The 22,258-nt window shown below is 40.7% G+C and overlaps 1 protein-coding gene across 3 annotated transcripts in view; it reads left to right on the forward strand.

The window, feature by feature from the left end:
- Positions 1 to 22,258, forward strand: part of FZD3 (frizzled class receptor 3) — an 85,343-nt gene that overhangs the window by 56,688 nt on the left and 6,397 nt on the right. For 2 of the 3 annotated variants that reach the window (XM_030555166.1, XM_030555167.1), the window contains exons 5-7: positions 14,318 to 14,466; positions 16,403 to 16,636; positions 17,432 to 19,200. In XM_030555166.1, the coding sequence (XP_030411026.1) occupies positions 14,318 to 14,466; positions 16,403 to 16,636; positions 17,432 to 17,645 (597 nt within the window). In that variant the 3' untranslated portion in view covers positions 17,646 to 19,200. Of the gene's footprint in view, positions 1 to 14,317; positions 14,467 to 16,402; positions 16,637 to 17,431; positions 19,201 to 22,258 lie in introns of those variants that run through there. The other variant, XM_030555169.1, reaches the window with a different exon arrangement.

Raw genomic sequence — 22,258 nt, forward strand, 5'->3', positions numbered from 1 at the left:
ATTAAAAAAATATGAGTGTGTGTGTGTATAATATTTATTTTATATATAAAAATTGATTTGTTTAGTTTAAATAAGAAATTTAATTTACATGTTGCTAATTCTTTACCCTCTTCCCATCTGACAGTTTTAAAATGCTAATGGGTGTTCTGTACTTGCTTGTTGAGTTTCCTTGTTGTTAAAGAATTTCAGATTTTATATGGAGATTTTTTTTTCTAACAACTTTATTGTTAAAATACATGTTCTGGGCCTCCTTAACCTCTTTACTGTGAAATAACACAAACTCAAACACAAAACTGATAAATATAGCGCAAGCTACTTGCTTGCAATTAATCACTTCCACAAATCAAGAAAGCTAAAATGCTCTAACCAGGCAATATTTCTCCATCAGGGTTTTCAGTTCAAAGTCACTGTCTATCATAGTTGAATAAAAAGATAATTAGTTCATTATAAAATTTCATCTAAAGTTGCAATAGGGTTTGCACAATTTTTAAATGAAGCTTTGTAAAGCTAAACCTGATTTAAATCTGAGGTTTAAATCAATGATTTGTCACTCCACCCTGGCTATATCTGAAAGAATATCTTTAGACATGCAGTTCTAGTATATACAGTGTTGCCAGCTGTGGAGAATGATGGGAAAATTGTTTATTTTTTTTAAATATGTGCACCTCAGTTCACCTCTGGATTTTTATCCTGCTTTGGAAACAGAGTTAAATCAAAGGAGGAAACCAATAGGAAATGAAACAATGGTAAATATAAATGATCAGAGTCCTATTATAGGATCCTAGGGGAAACAATGGGAAAGCTGCTAATTGGGAAATACCCTGAGCTTGGCTCCAAGTAGACTGGCGAAGTTTACTCTTCCCAGGCCAAACCTAGGATCAAAGGGGATGTTAGAACGTTAAAGATGCCAGCCTAAGCAGGAAACAGTTGTCAGCATCTGCTGGAAGTTAGTCTCTTACAGAGAGGCAGAGCGTGCTGCACCAGTGCAGCCTGCTTCTCCCATTCCAGAAATAGAAATAACTGATCTGAATGAAACTTACTGAAGCTTGCAAGGAAAGATTAAGGTTTACATAAGGGGAAATATGCATCTAGACCTTTATTGTTTTTACCCTTTACTCTGCCCGCTGCATACTTTTTGAGAGAACAAATAATGTTTTGTTTTGAATCTGTTTTTGAGTCACTTTAATCAGCTCGCTGGTTACAGGTCCCCAAAGAAAAAGAGCTTATAGGTACCAAACAATTGGAACTATAGTGTTAATGTGGTTGGGAAATGGGGGCTGCCTCCCAGAATCCAGTCCAAGATGGGATATACTGCAAGGTTCCTCCCTTTGAAGGAGGTGCAGGAAATTACAACTGTCCACAAAGGTGTGGACTTGAGAAGGACTAAAAGGGGTGTAAAGTACATCTTGCCCTGTAACCATTACACCAACTCGCCAATTTTATCACAAGTCTCACAATATTTGGTGTTTTCTATAAAATTCCAGCTCTCAGTCACGTGTCTGTGAGAATCTTACTTTCATTTTTTAAGTTTATAGTCCTCATGGTGATGGAGCAAAGCTTGAAAACATGACCTGAGTGCATTTTAAAGGCTCAGAAGCCAGATGGCAAAGAAAAGAATCTAAAATGTATTTTAATATAATTTTTGAATACTTGAAGTTGACAATACTTTGTACAGCTGAAAAGAAACTTGGAAGGCAAAGGACTATGTGGTATGAAAATGCAATAGGCTGCTCCCTCTTCATACAAACATTATAGCTCTATCTCTTTTCCCCAGATAATGGCCAAGGAGGTAAATATATTTATTTGAATAGCAAGGGAAAGTTTAACCTATCCCAGGAAAAAGCATTTTTCTCTGGGGGCCAATTAGTAGAGGTGGGGCCATCTTGAGCTGCATAAGCAGGTCCACAAGAAAAGGCAGGTCCCAACTCTCAACTAGGATATTCAAAGTCAAATTATTTTTCTGTTAGTTAATGGTTGACTTTCATCTAAAGGAACCAGTTGACAGCAGCTCCTGATGTGTGGCAGAATCCTTGCATAACGTCTCTAGTTACAAACAGTGGCTAGAACAGGAAAAGTGGGTTGCCCTGATTGAATGGTGTCTACTGTTCCAAGCTGTTTCCATGAACTAAAATATTTTCTTATAATCAAGTTGGGTTGTGAGACGACGATTCCATTGATGAGCATTATGTTCTTTTAGAAAGTCTTTGCTGCAGTGAAAAGGGCTTACCTGAATCCTCAGAATAAATATTCCTTATGTCTAGTGATCAGCTCCAGTGGTGCTGAAAGACTTTCATTGAAGGCTTTGTCTTCAAATTCTCCTCCCACGAACACAACAGAAGTTAGCATCAGAATTCCTGATAACTACTATTCACTGACACCTATGACAAACTGCAGGGCTCAAAGGGTAAAAGCATTAGAGAGCTAGTTGTTAGACTCTGGTCATCAGTTCTGACCTTTACAGTACTCCCTTGAGACACCTTTTCAAGAGAAAGATCTATGGAGATCTAGAAGGGGAGGAGGAGGGGACAATAAGCTTGCTCCATACGGTACAGTACAGACCCGTTTACACATGAATCCACTTAATGTACCGTAGCGCCATGCCTCCCACTGCTACCTATTTAACATGCGCGACTCGTTAACACGCGGTAAAGGAACTTGCTATATAGTGCTACAGATTTGCTCACTAACTCACTGACATAGAAATCTACAGGAAGTGCAGAGCGGAAATATGTTGTACATCTTTACCACTGATGTGGGGCAGGGAAGGGGCAGCAACATTAAAGCACTACCATGGCAAAGGACCCTGCAGTGCTTTAAGGTCCCTGCCCCTTTTGCTCTCCCTCGGTCGCTGACGGGGGGAGCAAAGGGAGCAGCTGCCTTAGGGCCAGCGATTTTAAAGGGCCCGGGGCTCCGGATGCCGCTACTGCAGCAGCGGTGTCCAGAGCCCCAGGCCCCTTAAATCACCATAGGAACCCTGGGTGGCGTGGACCAGGTGGCCTGGAATGGCCGGTGCGGGATGCTGATCTCTAGCCCCACCTCTTCTGCCAGAGGTCCCGCCCCTTCCAGGAGCCAGAGCCGCCCCCGCCCCTTACCGATAAGTGTCTTGAGTTACTTTGGCCCCTGTGTAGTAGTAGTAATGTTTTATTAGATTACACATTTGAATTTATATTCTTGCAAAGCATCTTTAACAGATAGGCCTGCAGTATTTGGGACGCTGTGAATATATATGTAATGTTAGATAATTATACATGTGTATATATAGATATCTTAAAATATTTCAGCATGGCTCTCTAACCCGCAGTCCATTAACACGAGATCATGACGGCTTGCCTCCTGACAGCCACGCGTAAACAGGTCTGTACTGTAACTTGGAAGCAGAAAAGTTTGCTTTTAAGTCCCTTTTTGGGAGGGGGGGTCTCCTGGTTCTGTATATATTGTAACCATTTCATACAGTTTGTACATGATCCACTGAAGTCTATAGTGGTTTTGCTAGTGACTTCAGTGAGAGCAAGATCAAAGCTCCATTTTTAGGAATTTTCTTAGTTATAACTACTTAGGCCTTGGCTACACTCACACTTTACAGCGCTGCAACTGGGGTGTGAAAAAACACCCCCCTGAGCACTGCAAGATACAGCGCTGTAAAGCGTCAGTGTAATCAGGGCAGCAGCGCTGGGAGTGCGGCTCCCAGCGCTGCACGCTACACCCATAAGGGATGTGGTTTACATGCAGCGCTGGGAGAGCTCTCTCCCAGCGCTGCCGCTCTGACTACACTCACACTTCAAAGCGCTGCCGTGGCAGCGCTCCGAAATTCCAAATGTAGCCATACCCTTAGTTATATTTTAGCTTTCCAGGTAACCACCAAGCTTGTGCTGCTTCTTAGTAGACGGAGAGAAGTGTTGCCTGTTTTCATGTCAGTCCAATTTGAAACAGAAAGGTAGCCATGTGACCTGATACCTTTCAAAGGTTTACTGATAGAACAACAAGATAATTTCTGACTGTAACATGGATTTACCTTGCCCAAACACTATTTATCTGGGAAAATAGCAGCACATGACTGTAGTGTGAACAGCTCAAAAGTAATGACAGTGACTGAGGTTGTATGAGAATGGTGATCCTGTTAGAACAGATTCTCTTCAATCCCTCCCCCCCACTCATCTTTAAGAAAAGCCTGGCTTGGTTTGAATTTCATTGCCTTTTGTCTTTAGGGAAATCTCAGACCCTCAGCATAGTTGTGGAATTGTGCCCCAAAGGAAAAGGACAGGTGTTGGGCACTCAATAGTGGGTTTGAGCTTTAACTTCACATTTGCAGCAAGCTCATTAATTTGCTATTTGATGCATAAAGCAGCCATGATTGATAGTTGGGCAGAAGAGAAAAATATTCAGAGATGAGTGAACATCCTAAATTAACAGTGTCTGGGTTGCAGAACTGTTTTTCCTTGGAGGAATGCTGAAATTAATGTTTTTTTTAAACCTCTGTATTGAACACCTGCCACTGTGTGTTTGAACCTTTTGTTACCCCTCTTAAAATAATGTCCTTGTTTACTTTCAAAATGATGTAGATACCATGGAAAATACGTTTTTGTTTTTGATTTATCCCAGTCTAGATGCTTATAGTTCCTTGCAGCCAGCAGATGGAGACAGAATTAAGTCTTTTGATTACAAAATCTCATCCATACATATACTGTCCTTACCAGTTGACAGAACTCAGTTGTTGGTCTCTGGCAGGTGGAATGTTAAAACTCTTGCTTGCTGAGGGAGAGATCCCCAAAAAGAAGTGAATGCAGAAAATCTCTGTACCCTACCAGTCTTTCTAGCTACACCCTGGCATGTGGCTGCCACTGCCATGCCATATCATGAAGCATTTAATTGCCTCCAGGTTCTTAGTGCCATGGGCAATGAACAAGCTCTCAGTGGAGTACCCCATGACTGACTCTTACAGGAGCTCCAGATTCAGGAAGTACCAGATATTTCAGGCTGCTTCTGGCTTAATTGTAAGAGAAACACACATTTGGTCTTCATGAGAAAAGGAGCAGGTGTGAAGGATAAGGATGTGGTCACCAATCTGGGACCCTGCCCTAAGTGGCAAGACTTCCTTTCAGGGCTCAGCATTTTGATACCACGTGTCTTCAGACTTTTGGAGAGTCAGCATGTACAATATGGCATTCAGGGGCTGGCCACCAGGGTTGATTAAATAAGATATTATTGCTAATGAACAGGAGCAGCAAATGGGAGTTCTGCAAAGGAGTACTCCAGATGGAGGAGTGACTACATGACTGTTAGGGTGAGTGCGTTGTGTGTACTTGCCTGCCTTGTGCCTGCTTAATTGAAGTTTTTAGTGTGTTCTGTTTTGGGGGGCTGTGTGCTGAGCCCAGTGGCCTGCTAGGCAAGGCTGAGAGCTTAAGGCTCTAACCTGCCATCTTTTGAACCCTAATCCCTTAGGATCTCTTGATAAGGGGGTGGGACTAACTCAGGAAGAATGGGTTTAAAAAGTCAGCTTATAGGTGACCAGAGGAGCTAGCAAATGGGAGTTTCCAAGGGAGTTTTGCGAGGGCGTGTGAGCCAGATTATTAATAATAAAACTAAGTAGACAGATAATAAACCTAATAAACCTTCTCTAAATTTAGGCTAATACCACCACCCCACCCCTCAAAAAATAAACACACACACATGCACCAAACAAAATTTCCTGCAAGAGAGAAAATAATGCAGGCAGAAGTCCGGCAGCAGAGTGGGGCTATCCAGTTTATTGCACTGTATGTGGCATCTATGATTTCTAGCCTTATGGGCAGGTGGCATGTGTGTGCATTTGGTGCCAGCAGCTAATGGCTCTCAGAGACTGCATATGGGCTCTTGAGACCTGAGTGGCTGAACAGAAGCCAAGGGAGACAGAAGTACATAGACAAGACTTTCTGGAAAACAGTAGAATGGTCCCGCCCTCACTCCGACCACCTCTGTCTGTCTGAGGATGAAAGTGTGAAGGAAAGAACACCAAGTTCAAATGGAGGGAATCAATCCCATAGCTGGGACCCTCCTTCCAGATGTCATGGTATCATCTTACGGTGAAGATACCTCTCCAGGGCAGGGGACCCCTAATTATTAGGAAGACAGGTAAAAGTAATGGGGAATTCAATTATTAGAAACGTAGATAGTTGGATTTGTGATGACCAAAAGGACTTCATGGTAAATTGACTGCTTGGTGCAAAGGTTGCAGACCTCACAAAACATCTAGTCAGACCTATGTTCAGTGCTGGGGAGGAGCCAGTGATCCATGGTACAGGCAATTACCAGTGACATAGGGAGAGGTAACTGGGGTCCTGGAGGCCAAGTTTAGGCTGCTAGGTAAGAGATACAAGTCCAGTGCCTCCATATGGCATTCTCTGAAATGCTTCCAGTTCCATATGCACGGCCAGTTAGACAGGCAGAACTGCAAGGTCTACCATTTGTGGAGGAGATGTTAATGTTCAGAGGAGGGATTTAGGTTTACTAGGTACTTTTGGAAAAGGAGGAATCTATACAGGAAGGATGGGCTCCACCTAAATCAAAATGGAACCAGACTGCTGCCACGTAAAAGTAAAAGGGTCATGGAGGAGTTTTTAAACTAAGGGCTGGGGAAAGCAGACAGGTGCGGAGGAGCACTTAGATGGGACAGACACACCCCTTAGGGCAGGATTTATTAAAGGGGATACTCTATATCCTAGTAAAGAGGTGAAGTGGAAGTTGATGAAATACAGGTAGAAACTGAAGAGAAACAGTCTCATTCAATTGCATCACATGATGGCAGACAGCTAAATACTGATAAATTTTGTAAGTCCTTGTATGCAAATACAGGAAGTCTAAATACTAAGATGAGTGAACTGGATTGTCTGTTATTAAATGAGGATATTGATATAAAAAGCATCACAGAAACTTGGAGTGATGATAATCAATGGAACACTAGTATCAGGATACAAAATATATAGGAATGACTGAGTAGGTCATACTAGTGGGGCGAGTGGCAGTATATGTGAAAGAAAGCACAGTCAATTATAGTAAAAATCTTAAATGAATCAGACAGTATGATGGAATCACTACTGGATAGAAATTCGATGCTTGAATAATGAGTATAGCAGTAGGACTATACTACTGACTACCTGATTCATATGGTGGCTGTAAAATGCTCAGGGAGATTAGAGAGGCTACAAAAACAGAGAACCCAATAATAATGGGAGATTTGAACTATCCCCACATTGACTGGGAAGATGTAACCTCAGGATAGGATGCAGAGCTAAAATTTCTGGACACCATTAATTGCTGCTTCTCAGAGCAGCTAGTTCTAGTACCCGCAAGAGAGGCAGTTCTTGATTTAATACCAAGTGGCGCATAGCATCTGATCCAAGAGATTAATATAATTGAGCCATTTGGGTAATAGTGACCATGAGCTAATTAAATTGAACATCTTTGTAGGGGGGAAAATACCAAAGAAACCTGTCGCAGTAATATTTAACATCAAGAAGGGGAACTACACCAAAATGAGGAGCCTAGATAAATGGAAATTAAAAGTAAAAGTGAAATGGCTGCATGCTGCATGGAAACTTTAAAAAACATCATAATAGAGGCTCAAACTATAAGTATACCCCAAATAAAATGGTAAGACGACAGAAAGCCACCATGGCTAAACAGAGTAAAAGAGGTGATTAAGTGACAAAAAGACATCTTTTAAAAATTAGAAGTCAAATCCACTTGAGGAAAATAGAAAGGAACATAACTCTGGCAGGTCAAGTGTAAAAGTGTAATAATTAGGCAGGCCAAAAAGGAATATGAAAAGCAACTAGCAAAAGACACACAACTTAACAGCAAAAAATTAAGTACCTCAGAAACAGGAAACCTGCCAATCACTGGGCCACAGGAGGATCAAGATGCTAAAGAAGCAATCGGAGAAGACAAGGCCATTGCAGAGAAACTAAATGAATTCTTTGCATTGGTCTTCTCTGCAGAGGATATAAGGGAGATTCCCACAGCTGAGCCCTTCTTTTTAGGTGACAAATCTGAGTAAGTGTCCCAGACGGAGAGGTTAATAGATGAGGTTTTGGAACAAATTGATAAATAATAAGTCACCAGGCCCAGAGAGTATTCACCCAAGAGTTTTGAAGGAGCGCCCATATGAAATTGTGGAACTAACAACTGTGGTATACGACCTATTGCTTAAATCAGCCTCTGTACTAGGTGACTTGCAATAGCTAATGTAATGCTGATGTTTAAGAAAGACTCCAGAGGCGATCTTGGCAATTACAGACCAGTAAGCCTAACTTCAGAACCAGGCAAATTATTTGAAACTGTAGTGAAGAACAGAATTATCAGATGCATAGATGAACATTTCCCTCTGAAGCATCTGGCACTGGCCGCTGACAGAAGATAGGGTACTGAGCTAGATGGACCACTGGTCTGACCCAATATGGCCATTCTTATGTTCAGTTCTGTTAGGCCTATAAGAGAGACTTGACTTGTCAATATTTTAGGTCACTGAAAGCCCTTGACAGCCTGATAAGGAGAAAGTGCCCTTATGTTTCCTTATATTATACATTTGTTAAAATGTATGAGGATGCCTTCGCATCTGCAAAGCTGACAAATAGGAAACTAAAGAAATAGATTCTCTCTATTATTTGCTTGAAGTTCCCTGATAACATTAAGATTGATAGAGAAGTGTGAGTGGCAGGCCAGCACTTGTAATGCTAAATAGAAGTCTCTGACTTGGGCTCATGCTACAGCATTAAAAAATAGCTGTGTAGATTTTTCTCGCTGGGGCTGTGAAGGCTGGGGGCACCAGCTTCAGAACCAGAGTTCTAGCCAGCTCCTGAATGTTTACACAGCTATTTTTTCAGTACTGTAGCATGAGCCCCCACAAGCTCAAGTCTGTAAGACCAGGCTCTGAGACTCACTACGTCTGGATCATTCTTGCTGTGTAAATGTACCCTATGTCTAAATCATTTGTGTGGGTGTCCGGACGTCATAGAATCATAGAATATTAGGGTTAGAAGAGACCTCGGGAGGTCATCTAGTCCAACCCCCTGCTCAAAGCGGGACCAACACCAACCAAATCATCCCAACCAGGGCTTTGTCAAGCTGGGCATTAAAAGGATGGAGATTCTACTACCTCCCTAGGGATCCCATTCCAGTGCTTCACCACCCTCTTAGTGAAATAGTTTTTCCTAATATCCAACATAGACCTCCCCCACTGCAACTTGAGACCATTGCTCCTTGTTCTGTCGTCTGCCACCGAGAACAGCCTAGCTCTATCTTCTTTGGAACCCCCTTCAGGTAGTTGAAGGCTGCTATCAAATCCCCCATCACTCTTCTCTTCTGCAGACTAAATAAACCTAGTTCCCTCAGTCTCTCTTCATAAGTCATGCACCCCAGCCTCCTAAGCATTTTCGTTGCCCTCCACTGGACTCGCTCCAGTTTCTCCACATCTTTTCTGTAGTGGAGGGCCCAAAACTGGATGCAATACTTCAGATGTAGCTTCACCAGTGCCGAATAGAGGGGAATAATCACTTCCCTCGATCTGCTGGCAAGGCTTCTACTAATACAGCCCAATATGCTGTTAGCCTTCTTAGCAACAAGGGTACACTGCTGACTCATATTCAGCTTCTCATCCACTGTAATCCCCAGGTCCTTTTCTGCAGAACTGCTGCTTAGCCAGCTGGTCCCCAGCAGTTCATGGGATTCTTCTGTCCGAAGTGCCAGACTCTGCACTTGTCCTTGTTGAAGGAGTTGTCATGCCATGTAAGTTGCTACAGCATGTGTCATGAACAAGAGCCTGAAAGGTGATATGAAACAGGAATGCCTTGGACATAGTTCACTAAAACATTTTTGAAGTCTATTAATTGTAGTTGGCAGATTATCTCCATACTGTTGTGAGGTTTTTTTTACTTAACCTTTAGTTTTTCTTTGTTGCACTTTTTTTTTAAGTGAAAAGTACCATAAATGCAGTTTCCTTTTTTGAAGAGGATACCTATAATATCTTAACCCATGAAAGATTTTGTGCAATAGTTTAAATAACTAAAATTGAACTTGACTTTAAATTCTCTGTAAACTCTTCACTTTGAGATTTGGATTGGTGAAGTCAAACTTCACAAAAAGCCTGTGCTTATTCTAACATGTTCATGTTCCTACTTTTGATCATCAAACTATCTAGTTGTCATAGTGTCTGAAGTGGCTCAAAACCGTGAGTGCTGACCTCAGGGCAGACTGTCAACAAGGCAGGGCAGAGACCCCAAATGAGTTATATGTTCTAGAATTAGATTTCACCAACCCAGTAACACATGTGAACTCCAGGAGCACTATAAGAGTCTTGTCATGAAGCCACAGGAAATCCCTCTGGGCATTCCAGTCTATTCTGCCTCCCTGGCAAGCTGGACTTAGTGATGGGTGCTAAGCATCAAAGATCATAAAAGATGCAGGTTGCTTCCAGTCCCAAGAGACCAACTTATCCCATTTTAACCATACTAACACATAAGTGAGCTGGACTGGTTTCCAGCAATGAATTTGTCAGTGCTTGGCTGAGGCCTAAAGGCTTAACAAGAGCTGACACCTGGTCTGCCAGCATGTCACTAGTTAAAAGGGATTTTATTTTAAATGAGACCTTTCTTTGTGCCACAGAGACAGAGTGCATGTATGTCAGATCGTATTTGACACTTATCTCATGAGTGAGTTACAGTACAAGTTCTTGCAGTACTGATTTAATACAGCTCTTTGTTAGTGTGGGCAAAGAAGACAAAATCCTGTGACAATACTTCATGTTATGCAATTCTTGGTGTTCCTTGTCATTGTAATATTTGTTTTGTGCAGTTTGACTAGGCCTAGATCAGCAGATGTCAGGTGGTTTGTAGAAAAATAAGTAGGAAAGGCACACTTTTAATCCTTTAATAGCATTTCAATTTTTCTTTTAACAATCTACATCAATAGTTCAACTTTGGGGATTTTAAAAAATAAACTTTAGTATTTGCAGCAGATTATAACAGTAAGCCCCTGCTGACTGACATAGCTTTTATCCACTCTGCTGGTATGCTGAAAGAAGAACCAGAATACTCTTGTACGCATCTTTTTTCAGCTACTTTTTATAGTGGTATTTCCTTGAAATATGCTTTTAAAAAAAGAAAATCTTTCTGTGACTCTAGTGAGTTGACACTTGGTATCATCATTCTTCCCCTCCCACATTTGATTGATTTTTATACTTTGTAAAAGGCATTGTCAAAATGTCTAGCTCCCGAATCATATTTTCAGTTGCACTTAATACAAAATAAAGGGTTGAAATTTAATACCCTATTTGTGTGTTCATCTAGGAGTGCTTCAGCTAGGGTTGCCAACCCTCCAGGATTAGCCTGAAGTCTCCCGGAATTGGCATCGGTCTACCAGTGACTATTGAAAGCAAACTGGGAGATTTTAATAGGATATTTTAAGAAAATGACATTGTCATGTTGGGGTGAGAGGGGGGAATCTCCAAGAATAGCTTCAGTCAGAGTTGGCAACCCTAGCTTCTGCTTAGAGTGAATGTATGCTGCTGCTTTAGATGTTTCCACAAATCCTCACTCTTAAAGTAGTGTGCAGATCCAAAGGCTTTCAAAGCAGTTTGTGTGCTCTGAGGTATAAACTGCCCAATTAATGTCAATGGATGCTAACTCAGAGAGAGAGAGAGAGAGAGAAATTATATAAAATAAAAAAAATAAATTTGGAAATCCACCAAGCATGGATGTGCTGAACCCAGAAATGCTGATATGATCTCGATGAATACGTTCATATTGAAGTATTGGTTTGCACTTAATCTGTGCAGTGAAGATTCACTTATTTGCAGTAATAAACGATGGTGCCCCATTTCTGTAGGACTAGGAGATATTGTCCATTCAGAAGTCTACAAGATTGTTGTTAGGGTACAGTTTATAGTTGGTATGATTTTTAAGTTTTATTCTTTTGACCATTTTTATCATAAGATTTTCAGATCAGGATATTTTTGGGAAATGGATTAGGCTTCTTCACACACAGGGATGTCTAGTAGGTAACAATAGGACCAACATAAAACTCCTTGAAGTTGGAGTTAATTTCAACTCCTAATTGAAGTTAAAATGATAATGTGCTATGATTCAAGCACTGAATTCAGCGTGGCACTTTTCAGAGCATATCCTGTGTAACAGGTATTATAATAATCAGTAGATCAGTGGAGGCTTTGGTAGCAGAGGCCTAATTTCATATTCATACAATGGACTAAATTCTGTGATGGTGTAAATCAAGAAGTCAATTATAGCTAGACCAGTAGAGAATTTGGTCCAGTATACAGGGAATAGATTCTTGTATATAAAAGCCTGTCCAAATCTTTTATCTACATTAGGAAATGATGCTTCCCACCAAGTTAGTGCCCCATTTACACATTTCAAAGCTATTCAAATTGTATAAAATGTAGTTCTTGTGTAGTAATGAGGCTATTTTTTTTAAAGCTTAACTCAGGATACTTGTTTGATTTAAACAGAACGGTCCACTCAAAAGAGGTGTGTGGGGGGGGGAACACCATCTTAATAGGGTTGTGTACAATACCACCTAAGAAGCTTTCAGATCAGTTTTGTATAGTTAAATGGACAAAAATATGGAGGAGTCTATAGGGTTGTCAAAGGCCATCAACATCAGTAGTTGCTTTCTGGCAGAAAGTGGCAGAAACTAGATTAAAAGATGCTGAGCAAACTAATGACAATGGGCAAATTGAGCTCGCTTGATTCAAACAGGAACTCAAAGAAGAATAGTCTCATGATAATGCTCATGTTTGGTTTATTCGTTTTTTAAAAAATCTGTCTCCATGATGAAGGAATGCCATATAGTAGTTAAATTTTGGTTTGTATTCTTTTTTTGCCACGGATGTGCTGTGTGACTTTGGGAAAGTCACTTAACCTCTCTGTGCCTCCATTTTTCCCATCTGTAAAATAGAGATAATTTTACTTGCCAACGTCACAAGTAAATGCTACTGTTTGTAAAGAGCTTTGAGATTCTACAGAGAAGCAAAGTGTTACACTAGTAATTATTATATCTTCACTGGTATGTACATCTACTGACATGCACATCAGAAAATGAGATGTAATTGAGTAGACAGCAGCTGATCAGCCATTCTGTTGCTTTTATAAAGTTATCTTGATACAATAGCCACTGAACCCTGCTTGATAACACTTCAGTTGAATTTTCATCCTATGAAAAGACAGCTTTATCGTTGTTTGTTTGCCCAGTGTTAACTTAGGGCATTGTATGCATGGTCTTGGATTCAGATCATCACACTGCTTTCTGATTTTACTCTAAATAAATATTTATATTGGTAGTAAACGGGAAGTGAGTGTTCTGTGTTTAAGACTCTATTGTGTGAAGCACATCTCTGGGCGTGGTATTCTGCTTCTCAGATTATTTCCTACATCATTTAATGGCAGATCGTATACTGCCAATGGAAGCTTTCAATGAAGGTCGACCAGAAGTTGGAGACCCTGAGATAGAAATGGCTTCCTGATCGTGGGCCTCTAAGACTGAGGATATTTTTTCAGTTGTGACGGTTTTAGTGAAAATGTCACGTGACTAGTTCTGGGATACAGTAGCAGTGCAAAGCAGGGAATGCACAGTGAATTAGCTCTCCTTGCAACAAGGTGGTGGAGTGGCTCAGGGAAAATTAGTTCTTTTGAACTTCAGCTTGAAATCTTGTTTTTTTTATGGTTCATGTCTTGCGGCTACAACTCAGGAAGTTCCCCAAATGTACTGATCATAAATTTTGTCAAAGGAACGCCCACATTGTTTGGTAATAAGGACTTAGTATAAGCTGTGATTGTTTCTTCATGTATCATCCAGTGGGGGGTAAGAATCGTGTGGTACCACCTTGCTGCCAAACCAAGGCTCTAGGGAATGGAAAACAAGAATCTGATCCTCACTGGAATAAGGGATAAGGGGTTGTTGAATATGTTCCATGATGTGGAGGTGTCTGTATTATTGACTTTCTAACAGAAGTTGAAGCACATGGGTTTATGTAGTTTATCTCTATTCACAAATTACAAAGGCTCATTTTTGAACCAATAATATTTCAAAATTGTTCAGCAAACACTACACCAGACCAGAAATACAAGACCTCTCAGTATTTGAATCTTTTGTTTTTACACTGCACCAGCCTGCACATTGTTCTGTGAAGTTCTATAGAACTGTGAAACAAAGGAACCCTGATGATGTTTACTTTGGCTCAAGGCTGAGACAGTTATTTTAAATTAGTTAATAGCTTGAGTAGCAAACTATAATGGTTTGCAACATGTTCTTTTCTGTTTCCTCTCTCTAGATCTCTCAGATGAGCCGCCCAGACCTGATTCTATTTCTGATGAAGTATCTTATGGCTCTAGTGGTTGGGATCCCTTCTGTCTTTTGGGTTGGAAGTAAAAAGACCTGCTTTGAATGGGCCAGCTTTTTTCATGGACGCAGGAAAAAAGAGTGAGTGCTGTTATGTGAAAGACTTACCAGTGTAATATTGGCAAATAAACCGTTTCTCTCATGTACTCCTGAGAGAACACTTTGAGTTAATCCTGTCCTAACCAGTTCCTTCTTGGAGAGAGGGATGGGAGCAGAGGCAACTTGCCTAGAAATGTCATGTATTTGCACCAGATTGTTTTCTTGATAACAGAATCAAATTAACATTCTTCATCTATTATCAAGCTATTCTGCTTCCTTGTTCTTAGAGCAAATGGGATATGCCACGATATCGTACATTTTTATCACTTTCTGAAGTGTGCAGTAGTATAGCTTCCTTCTCTGTAAACACCATCTCCTCTGCTAGACAACTGATCCTTTCTATTGAAATGAAGCAAGCATTTTTCCACCATGATTCTGCAGCAGTTGTGTACATTTCTTAATCTTTCTATTGTGCATTGAAGCCCCTACCAAACTGCAGTTTAATAAAATGAATTGCAGTGAAATCTGTCTTAAGTGACCTCTCAATGGACTGACAAATTCACTGCTTAACACTAAAGTGGTCTTCTACTAAAAATGGAGGAAATTTGCACTCAATATAGTTGGGGCAGATTTTAAGGCAAAAGGCAACCTATTAAATGTGGTCACTTGTATAAGATTCATAGCAACTTAGTCTAATTAATACATGTTTTATCTACCCAAATACACCCTTTCAAATAAAGCTATGTAGAGACTAAGGCAATATTTCCTAGCCTGGACATCCCTGGAGGTGACAGACTAGTCTGGGTGGAGTAGGAGATAGGGCGGAGGATCCGAGCAATAGGGCAGAGAAAGCTGCATGACACCAGGTGCTCTATCCTAAACATTCTTCGTCAGTTAAAGTAGTGGGTGGCTCCTTGAAGCTTCCAGGCTTGTTGCCATGTTCCTGTGGTGGCCCTTCTGTTGCAGGACAGCACACACCAGCCTTCTGGCTCAAGCTGCTCTCTTTTGTTGCTGTGGCAGTTAAATCATCAGTGAGAGGCAGAGCTGGTTTTTGTTCATGGAGCTGTGGATGGACAGCTCCATTCCAAGTAGACAGTGTAGCATTTTGACGAGTGGGAGAATGAGAAGAAGGAGCCATTAGGTGAGGGGGGGGACCCTAGGAGAAGGGACACAAAACCAAGAGCTTTAGAAAAGTTTTTTTTTTCCATTCTACAAAATAACTAAAAAGAGATCAAATGGACAGAGAAATCACTGGCAACTCTGCCAGAGCATACCTAGAGGATACTAAAAGTGCACCCATCCACCAATCCTGCATGGAGGGGCTCCAAAAAACCAGGGTGGGAACCACAATCATTGAGCTAAGGCAAAGACAGATTCTGTATATTTTGTAATTCATAAAATATGCTGCTTTTAAGGACATTTATAATTCAGTTTTTAAAATACCATTCAGGGGGAAGGTAGTGACTTTTCCTGTTTATGTAGATGACTGCTTCTGCAGGAATCTGGGCAATATCTCTGAACTCTCCAGAGGTAATGCCATAAGGGAATTCCAGGTTTAAAAGAAAATTACACTGCTTCTAGTTCTTGCATGATCCATAGGATTCATGAAGCTGCTGGAGTCATGTGAGGTAATGGCAAATCTTTTATTTACACTGCAATTATACTACCGTGTGCTCCACATGCCTACACTAGAAGAGCAATTACAGGCTACAGGATGATTCTCTAAGCATTGGCCAAAATGTTCAAATTGAGGTGCTTAAAATTAGGCAACTCAATTCATATGTAGGCAACTAAATAAGTTCCCTGATTGTTCTGCCTCACTGCTCTTTAGGTACCAAGTTGTAACATTTTGATCATGATGTGCGTATTAAAGCTACATGTTTATTGATGGCATAGGCCAGTTTGGAAGAGCTGTTGTGATCGCTTTGCTGTATTTTTTATTTTAACATTAATTATTCCAATTCCATGTTTTGACTAGAGCTGTAAATGAGAGCCGCCAGGTGCTGCAGGAGCCCGATTTTGCTCAGTCACTTCTGAGGGATCCTAATACCCCCATTATCCGAAAGTCAAGGGGCACTTCCACTCAGGGGACTTCCACTCATGCCTCATCTACTCATCTGGCTATGATGGATGACCAGAGGAGCAAAGCAGGCAGTGTTCACAGCAAAGTAAGCAGCTACCATGGCAGCCTGCATAGGTCCCGTGATGGCAGGTGAGTTCCATGCATAGTTTAAAATTCTAATGTAAATAGAGTTGTGCCTCTATAATCAGGGGGGATCCTGGTCACTACCTGCACTTTTTCATTTGGCTATGCTTTGGTCACCGTAAGGGTGGATTCTGAACCTCTGCTAATATTCACCTTCTCAAACTAGTGATTATATCCTCTGCATTTGGTCCTAAAAGAACTTTAATATCTGGGTTAGAAAGAGGAAATGTACCATAACTTCTTTCAGTAGTTGTGAGTGTATGAATTAGTCAGAGTATGAATGCAGCCAATAGCTCTTTCTCTACTGAGACAGAATGTGCCTTGTGTGTGTAGTGTCTACTGTATGGGAAATGAAATCTGTTCCAAGTTCAGTGTAGTGTTCGAGCACGGCTGCTCTGTACACTTCTGTGAGTTTAACTAACTGAAGAATGTGCCAGATCCTCAGCTGGAGTAAATTGTCGTAGTTCTACTGAAATTTAAAAAAAAAAATGTAGTATAGTTGAAGTGACCATTAGGTAACTTTGTATTTACTCACCAAATTATTATTCACAATGCGTATATGGTGCTATGGTAAGTATCCTTATCCTCATTTTATAGATGGCCGGGGGGGGCGGGGACACAGAAAGGTAAAGCAACTTGCCAGAGGTCACACATGAGTTCAGTGGTAGAGCCAAGTAGACTGAGTCTTTCTGTTTTTCATAAAAACATAGTACTATATATAATCAAGAGTTATTTACTTACACACACTCCCTCTCTCTCGCCTGAGATAATAATGAAATTGGCCTTGTTTGTATAAATTAGGTACACCCCCTGCAGCTACAGAGGCATTGAAGACAGACTACCTCATGGCAGCATGTCACGACTGACTGATCACTCCAGGCATAGCAGTTCACATCGGCTCAATGAACAGTCACGTCATAGCAGCATCAGGGATCTCAGCAACAACCCAATGACCCACATTACACATGGTACCAGCATGAACCGGGTTATTGAAGAGGATGGAACCAGTGCTTGATTTGCTTTCAACATAAAGGAGAACCTCCTGTGACAGTGTTACTTGGAGTCCATTTCTCAGTGATGCGATAATACTCAGTATTATTGTGCTTCCCATTGGTGCTGATTTTTTGTATCAGGAAGCTGAAGTTTGGCTTTGCCTTTTTAAAGCCAGCTGTCATTGTGCTCACATCAGTGCTGGGATGCTCCAGTGATCAGCAATCTGGAAATTAACAAAAGTAAAAGCTAGTGATAGCTTCATTTTGAACCTACCAGTAGATAATTATTAATTTATTTGATAACTTGTTATTTTCCCATCATATATCATAGCTGGATTTCTTATTAACAAAAAATCCCTAAATACTTTGAATTTCAGTAATTGTTACCTTTGAAGACTCACTGGCGAGGTCATGTTAAGAGTTCCGATAAGCAGAAGGAAACTCTTGAATATTTGAAGTTCTTCCATGAAACCCTTTTGTCTCTGATTAGATAATAAAGTGATACTTGTCATCAAGCACAGAGGGAGAGCTGCATATTAACTACTGTACAAAGGGCATCTGTGAGAAATCAGCAGGCATTTTTAAACAGTTATGCTGGAAATAAAACAAAAGAATGAGCATTCCGTAGGAAGAAAGGAAACTCCAGTGAAGATAGTCAGTTCTTACAGAATTGTTCAGGCTCTATTGTTGGGGTGGGGGCAGGGAAGGCATGATTTTTTTTAAATTGGTATTGTCCTTGCCTTTTTACTAAATACTATTTAAATTTTCTACTTGTTTACAATTTTTCTGTGGGGAGAGGTGGAAAACTCAATTTGAAGCCAGTTACTTAGATAATCAGCTATCCATTTTTTAAATTAATGTACAAAAACTGAGACAGCCTGTTCCTGACCCCTCAAACTCATGATAGGGGAACCTGGATTTTCCATTTAAACTAGAATGTTCGACCTCTCTCCTTATGTACCTATAAGAACAAATCCTGATCCCAGCCCCTGCAGCTTGGGTTTGGAGGGGTGGGTGAAATGGATGCAGGGAGTTTATGTGGGGAACCCACAAGAGACCACAGAAATGTGCTCTGTGAAGGCTCCCTTTATACTGAGTATGTTATGGAGTGGGAGGTTTAGAGGTGTGGGGGGGGGGGAGTATCGAGGAAGGAGTGCAGCAGTGGAGCCATGGGTGCAAAGATCCACCAGCCAGATTACACAGCTGTGGAAAGGAGGTGAAGGGGTGGTCAGGGTCAGTAACTGCTGCCACTCTGTAGACTTGGAGGTGGAGCAGGTTTTCACATTCCCCCTCTGTAGGCCCCCAACCCATTTAGGTGGGGTGTGCACTGGAGAGAGTATTTGGCTTATATTATGGCTCTCTTCTATCCAGCTCTCTACTATCATTCGGAACAGAGAATTCTCTGATTTTTGTGGAAACAGGAATAATTTTGCTCCTCTTTTGCCTTTAGGGTATACCACGTCTTTGTGGACATTGTAGGCAAAGTCAAGTCATGTTTTTAATGGTACAGTAGATCTGAAGCAGCTATTGTAAGGGTATGTCTACACTAGCTGCCAGATCGGCAGGCAGTGATCAATCCAGCGGGGGTCATTTTATCAAGTCTAGTCTAGATGCAATAAATCGATCTCTGAGCACTCTCCTGTCCACTCCTGTACTCCACCGCCATGAGAGTTACAGGCGGAGTTGATGGGGGAGCAGCAGCAGTTGACTCACCAAAGTGAAGACACCACGGTGAGTAGGTCTAAGTACGTTGACTTCAACTATGTTATTCACATAGCTGAAGTTGCATAACCTAGATCGATTCCCTTCTGCCCCTCCACCCCCAGTGTAGACCAGCCTGAGTTTCAGGTATCATTCACCTTGAAGAAATACTGATTACATTTGAACCTACCTCAGTCATTACTGTAGAATACTTCTGGGAAATATACACTTGTTCCATTGTCCTAATATTCATTCCCTTTTTGACCTGTTTGAGGTATGTTGAAAAGGCTTTGTACATGCTTGGATGGCATAACCTCAGGGGCTTTTTGAAAACAAGACTTAGGCTGTGCAACTATTATTCATTTTAATTATTCCCCAATGACATGACAGCAAATCACTTTGCCATTTCAGTCTTTAAAATCAAAGGTTGCTGTTGGGGTCACCATGTCTTTAAAAATCTGTTTACTATAAATTACTTTTCCCAGCCTAACCAGGCTTTTCTCCAAAAGAGAGGCATGAACCAAAACCAACTTCAAATACAAATTTTTGGAAGCTTACTCTGTACTCTCCCCTCTATGTAAATCCATTAATAGTGATAAAAGTTACAGTGCACATGTGCTTGGAGGGCAGAATAGACCCTATAACTTCTGTTGGATTGGCTGTATGTATAGCTAACTGCCACAGTCGTGTATTAGGTTAAGTGTCTGATTATTCTATATCACCTGTTTTAAAGCAGATGGGTATGAGATGTGTTTAAGGATGGCTTTTAGGTTGACAAAATTCCAATTCCATATTGCCAACAATGGTGAAACATGTTCTTGTTTTAAAATTTAGCTTAAACTAAGCAACTTTGTTTTTTCAAAGGGATGCTATTTTGTAGGAATTTGGATTTAAAAAGGGAGTCAATTATCTTCAACTTTTTAATTGTTGTAACTGAAAGTAAAGTGTTTACATTGATCTTTATTGCTCTGTTTCCAACAGTGTTCTGGTTTTGACAATGGTTTTGCATTATACTGTGGCTTCTTTAACTGTGGGAGGGGGATTTGGAATGGTTGAGGTTAGATCCATGGTTTGTTTGGGGTTATTTTGTTTTAAATTTGGGGGGTGAGGGGGGGATTGTGTTTGCGGTTCCAGATGTGAGCGTTTAGACGTTCTCACTTACCTATTCTGTACATAGAATGCACAGCCTAAGTAGTGATTCAAATATAACATTCTGGTCCCAGTTGCTGATTTCCCCACCAGCCTCTTGTAGTCCCAACTCCACATCCTATTAGCTTCAAAACTAAACTAATATAATACTACATTATATTTTAAAGCACCTGCCTTCTTATTTCAGATTCCTTTTAAAATGATGAATTAAGCATCATAGTACTTGTGTAAAGTATTTGCATTATCTCCATTTTATAGTTGGGATAAATGAGGCACGGAGAGTTTGTGTCACCTAAGGTTACAAGGAAGGCTGTAGCAGTGCTGAAAATAAAATCAAGATCTCCTGATTGCCAGTTTTAGGCCTTAGCCATAAGACTATCTATATTTGTATTGCTTTAGTTACAGCATCATGTCTTCAAGGAATGAACATCTTGGATCTTTCTCCTACATGCTGGTCCAACATGCTTTCCTCTGAAACCTCATGCCAGCATACTTTTGTTCAGGGCCAACTCTACCCTACATAGAGAATAGGTGATTGCTGGTGACATTGAAATGTTCAGTAACCACTTAAGTTGTATCTCTGACTGCAGGCTGGTAAAGTCAGGCATTTGCCAGATTGCCTATGGCAACGGCATCCCTAGCGCTGGCAATGTTCTTCATTTCTTATTCCATTGGCTACTATGTCTTCAATGTGCTTCACCCTAACTTCTATGGTTTTAATGAAGTTTTGCATAATGAAGACAGAATGATGTCACATGTACAAGTTTGTCTGAGAGTGCAATATTTCTCAAGGACAGTGTTTTGCCTATTGAATCACAAACTAGGGTTTGTTTGGGAAATGTTTTGGAAAACTTAAAAAAAAAAAAAAAGCCACAAATTTGCTTGTAAAGCAGCTTACCTGCTCTCAAATGCTGTAAATTGGTATTTTCTTAGTTTTAGTTTTTTAAATGTAAGTTTTGCTACAGAGGCTTTAGTTCTGAGCTGTATATAGCATATATTTGAAATATGAATGATCAGAGATTGATTACAGGATATAGTTCACCTATAGACTATTGGTTTGGAAGCATCTCAGGTTAGTAGTAATGTAAGGTCTGCTGCTGAAATCAGTCTGTGGTCTCAGTCCAGTTCCTAAGGGGCAGGCATCCATGTTAGAACCCTCCACCACAGTTTGGTACCCGTACAGATTTTTAGCAGAGAGACTGAAGATAACATGGGTATAGAGACTGCATTACTATCCTCCTCTTCAGAACTGGTCCTGCTGAATTGACAGTTGAGGTACAAAGATGAAGGGTGAGAAGAGCTTGTATTGTACTGGTGTTGTATTGTTCTAGAGACCTACTAGAAGACTGAAGTCTCTACTGCGGTCAGTCTTGGTATCTTTTACAAGCACTAAAATTATTTAAGGTCTGAGCCACATACTCACTCACTCAATCTCCCATATATTTCAATGGAAGAGCCATCTGAGGATACCTTGCAGGACTGCACAATTAAAGCAGGAGGAATGTTGCTGGCAAATTAATATCATATGCAGATGGACCTCTGGTAGCAAAGATCAAACTTGAGCTGTGGAATGTTAAAATTCATATCAGATTACACTTTTGTGCTAATGTACCTATCTTATGACCGTGTTACATTGATTGCTGATGAACAATGACTCTGAGATGGGTTATCTTTGAAGTTTTCAACTGTAATGAACTGTTCTAGGTTCTCATGATGATGACCAGTGCATTTAATGGCATTCTCATCTCTTCAAATGTTTCTGTTGAGATGCTCATGTATGTATTGT

This window comes from Gopherus evgoodei, chromosome 3 (genome assembly GCF_007399415.2).
Source record: "Gopherus evgoodei ecotype Sinaloan lineage chromosome 3, rGopEvg1_v1.p, whole genome shotgun sequence".
NCBI lineage: Eukaryota > Metazoa > Chordata > Testudines > Testudinidae > Gopherus > Gopherus evgoodei.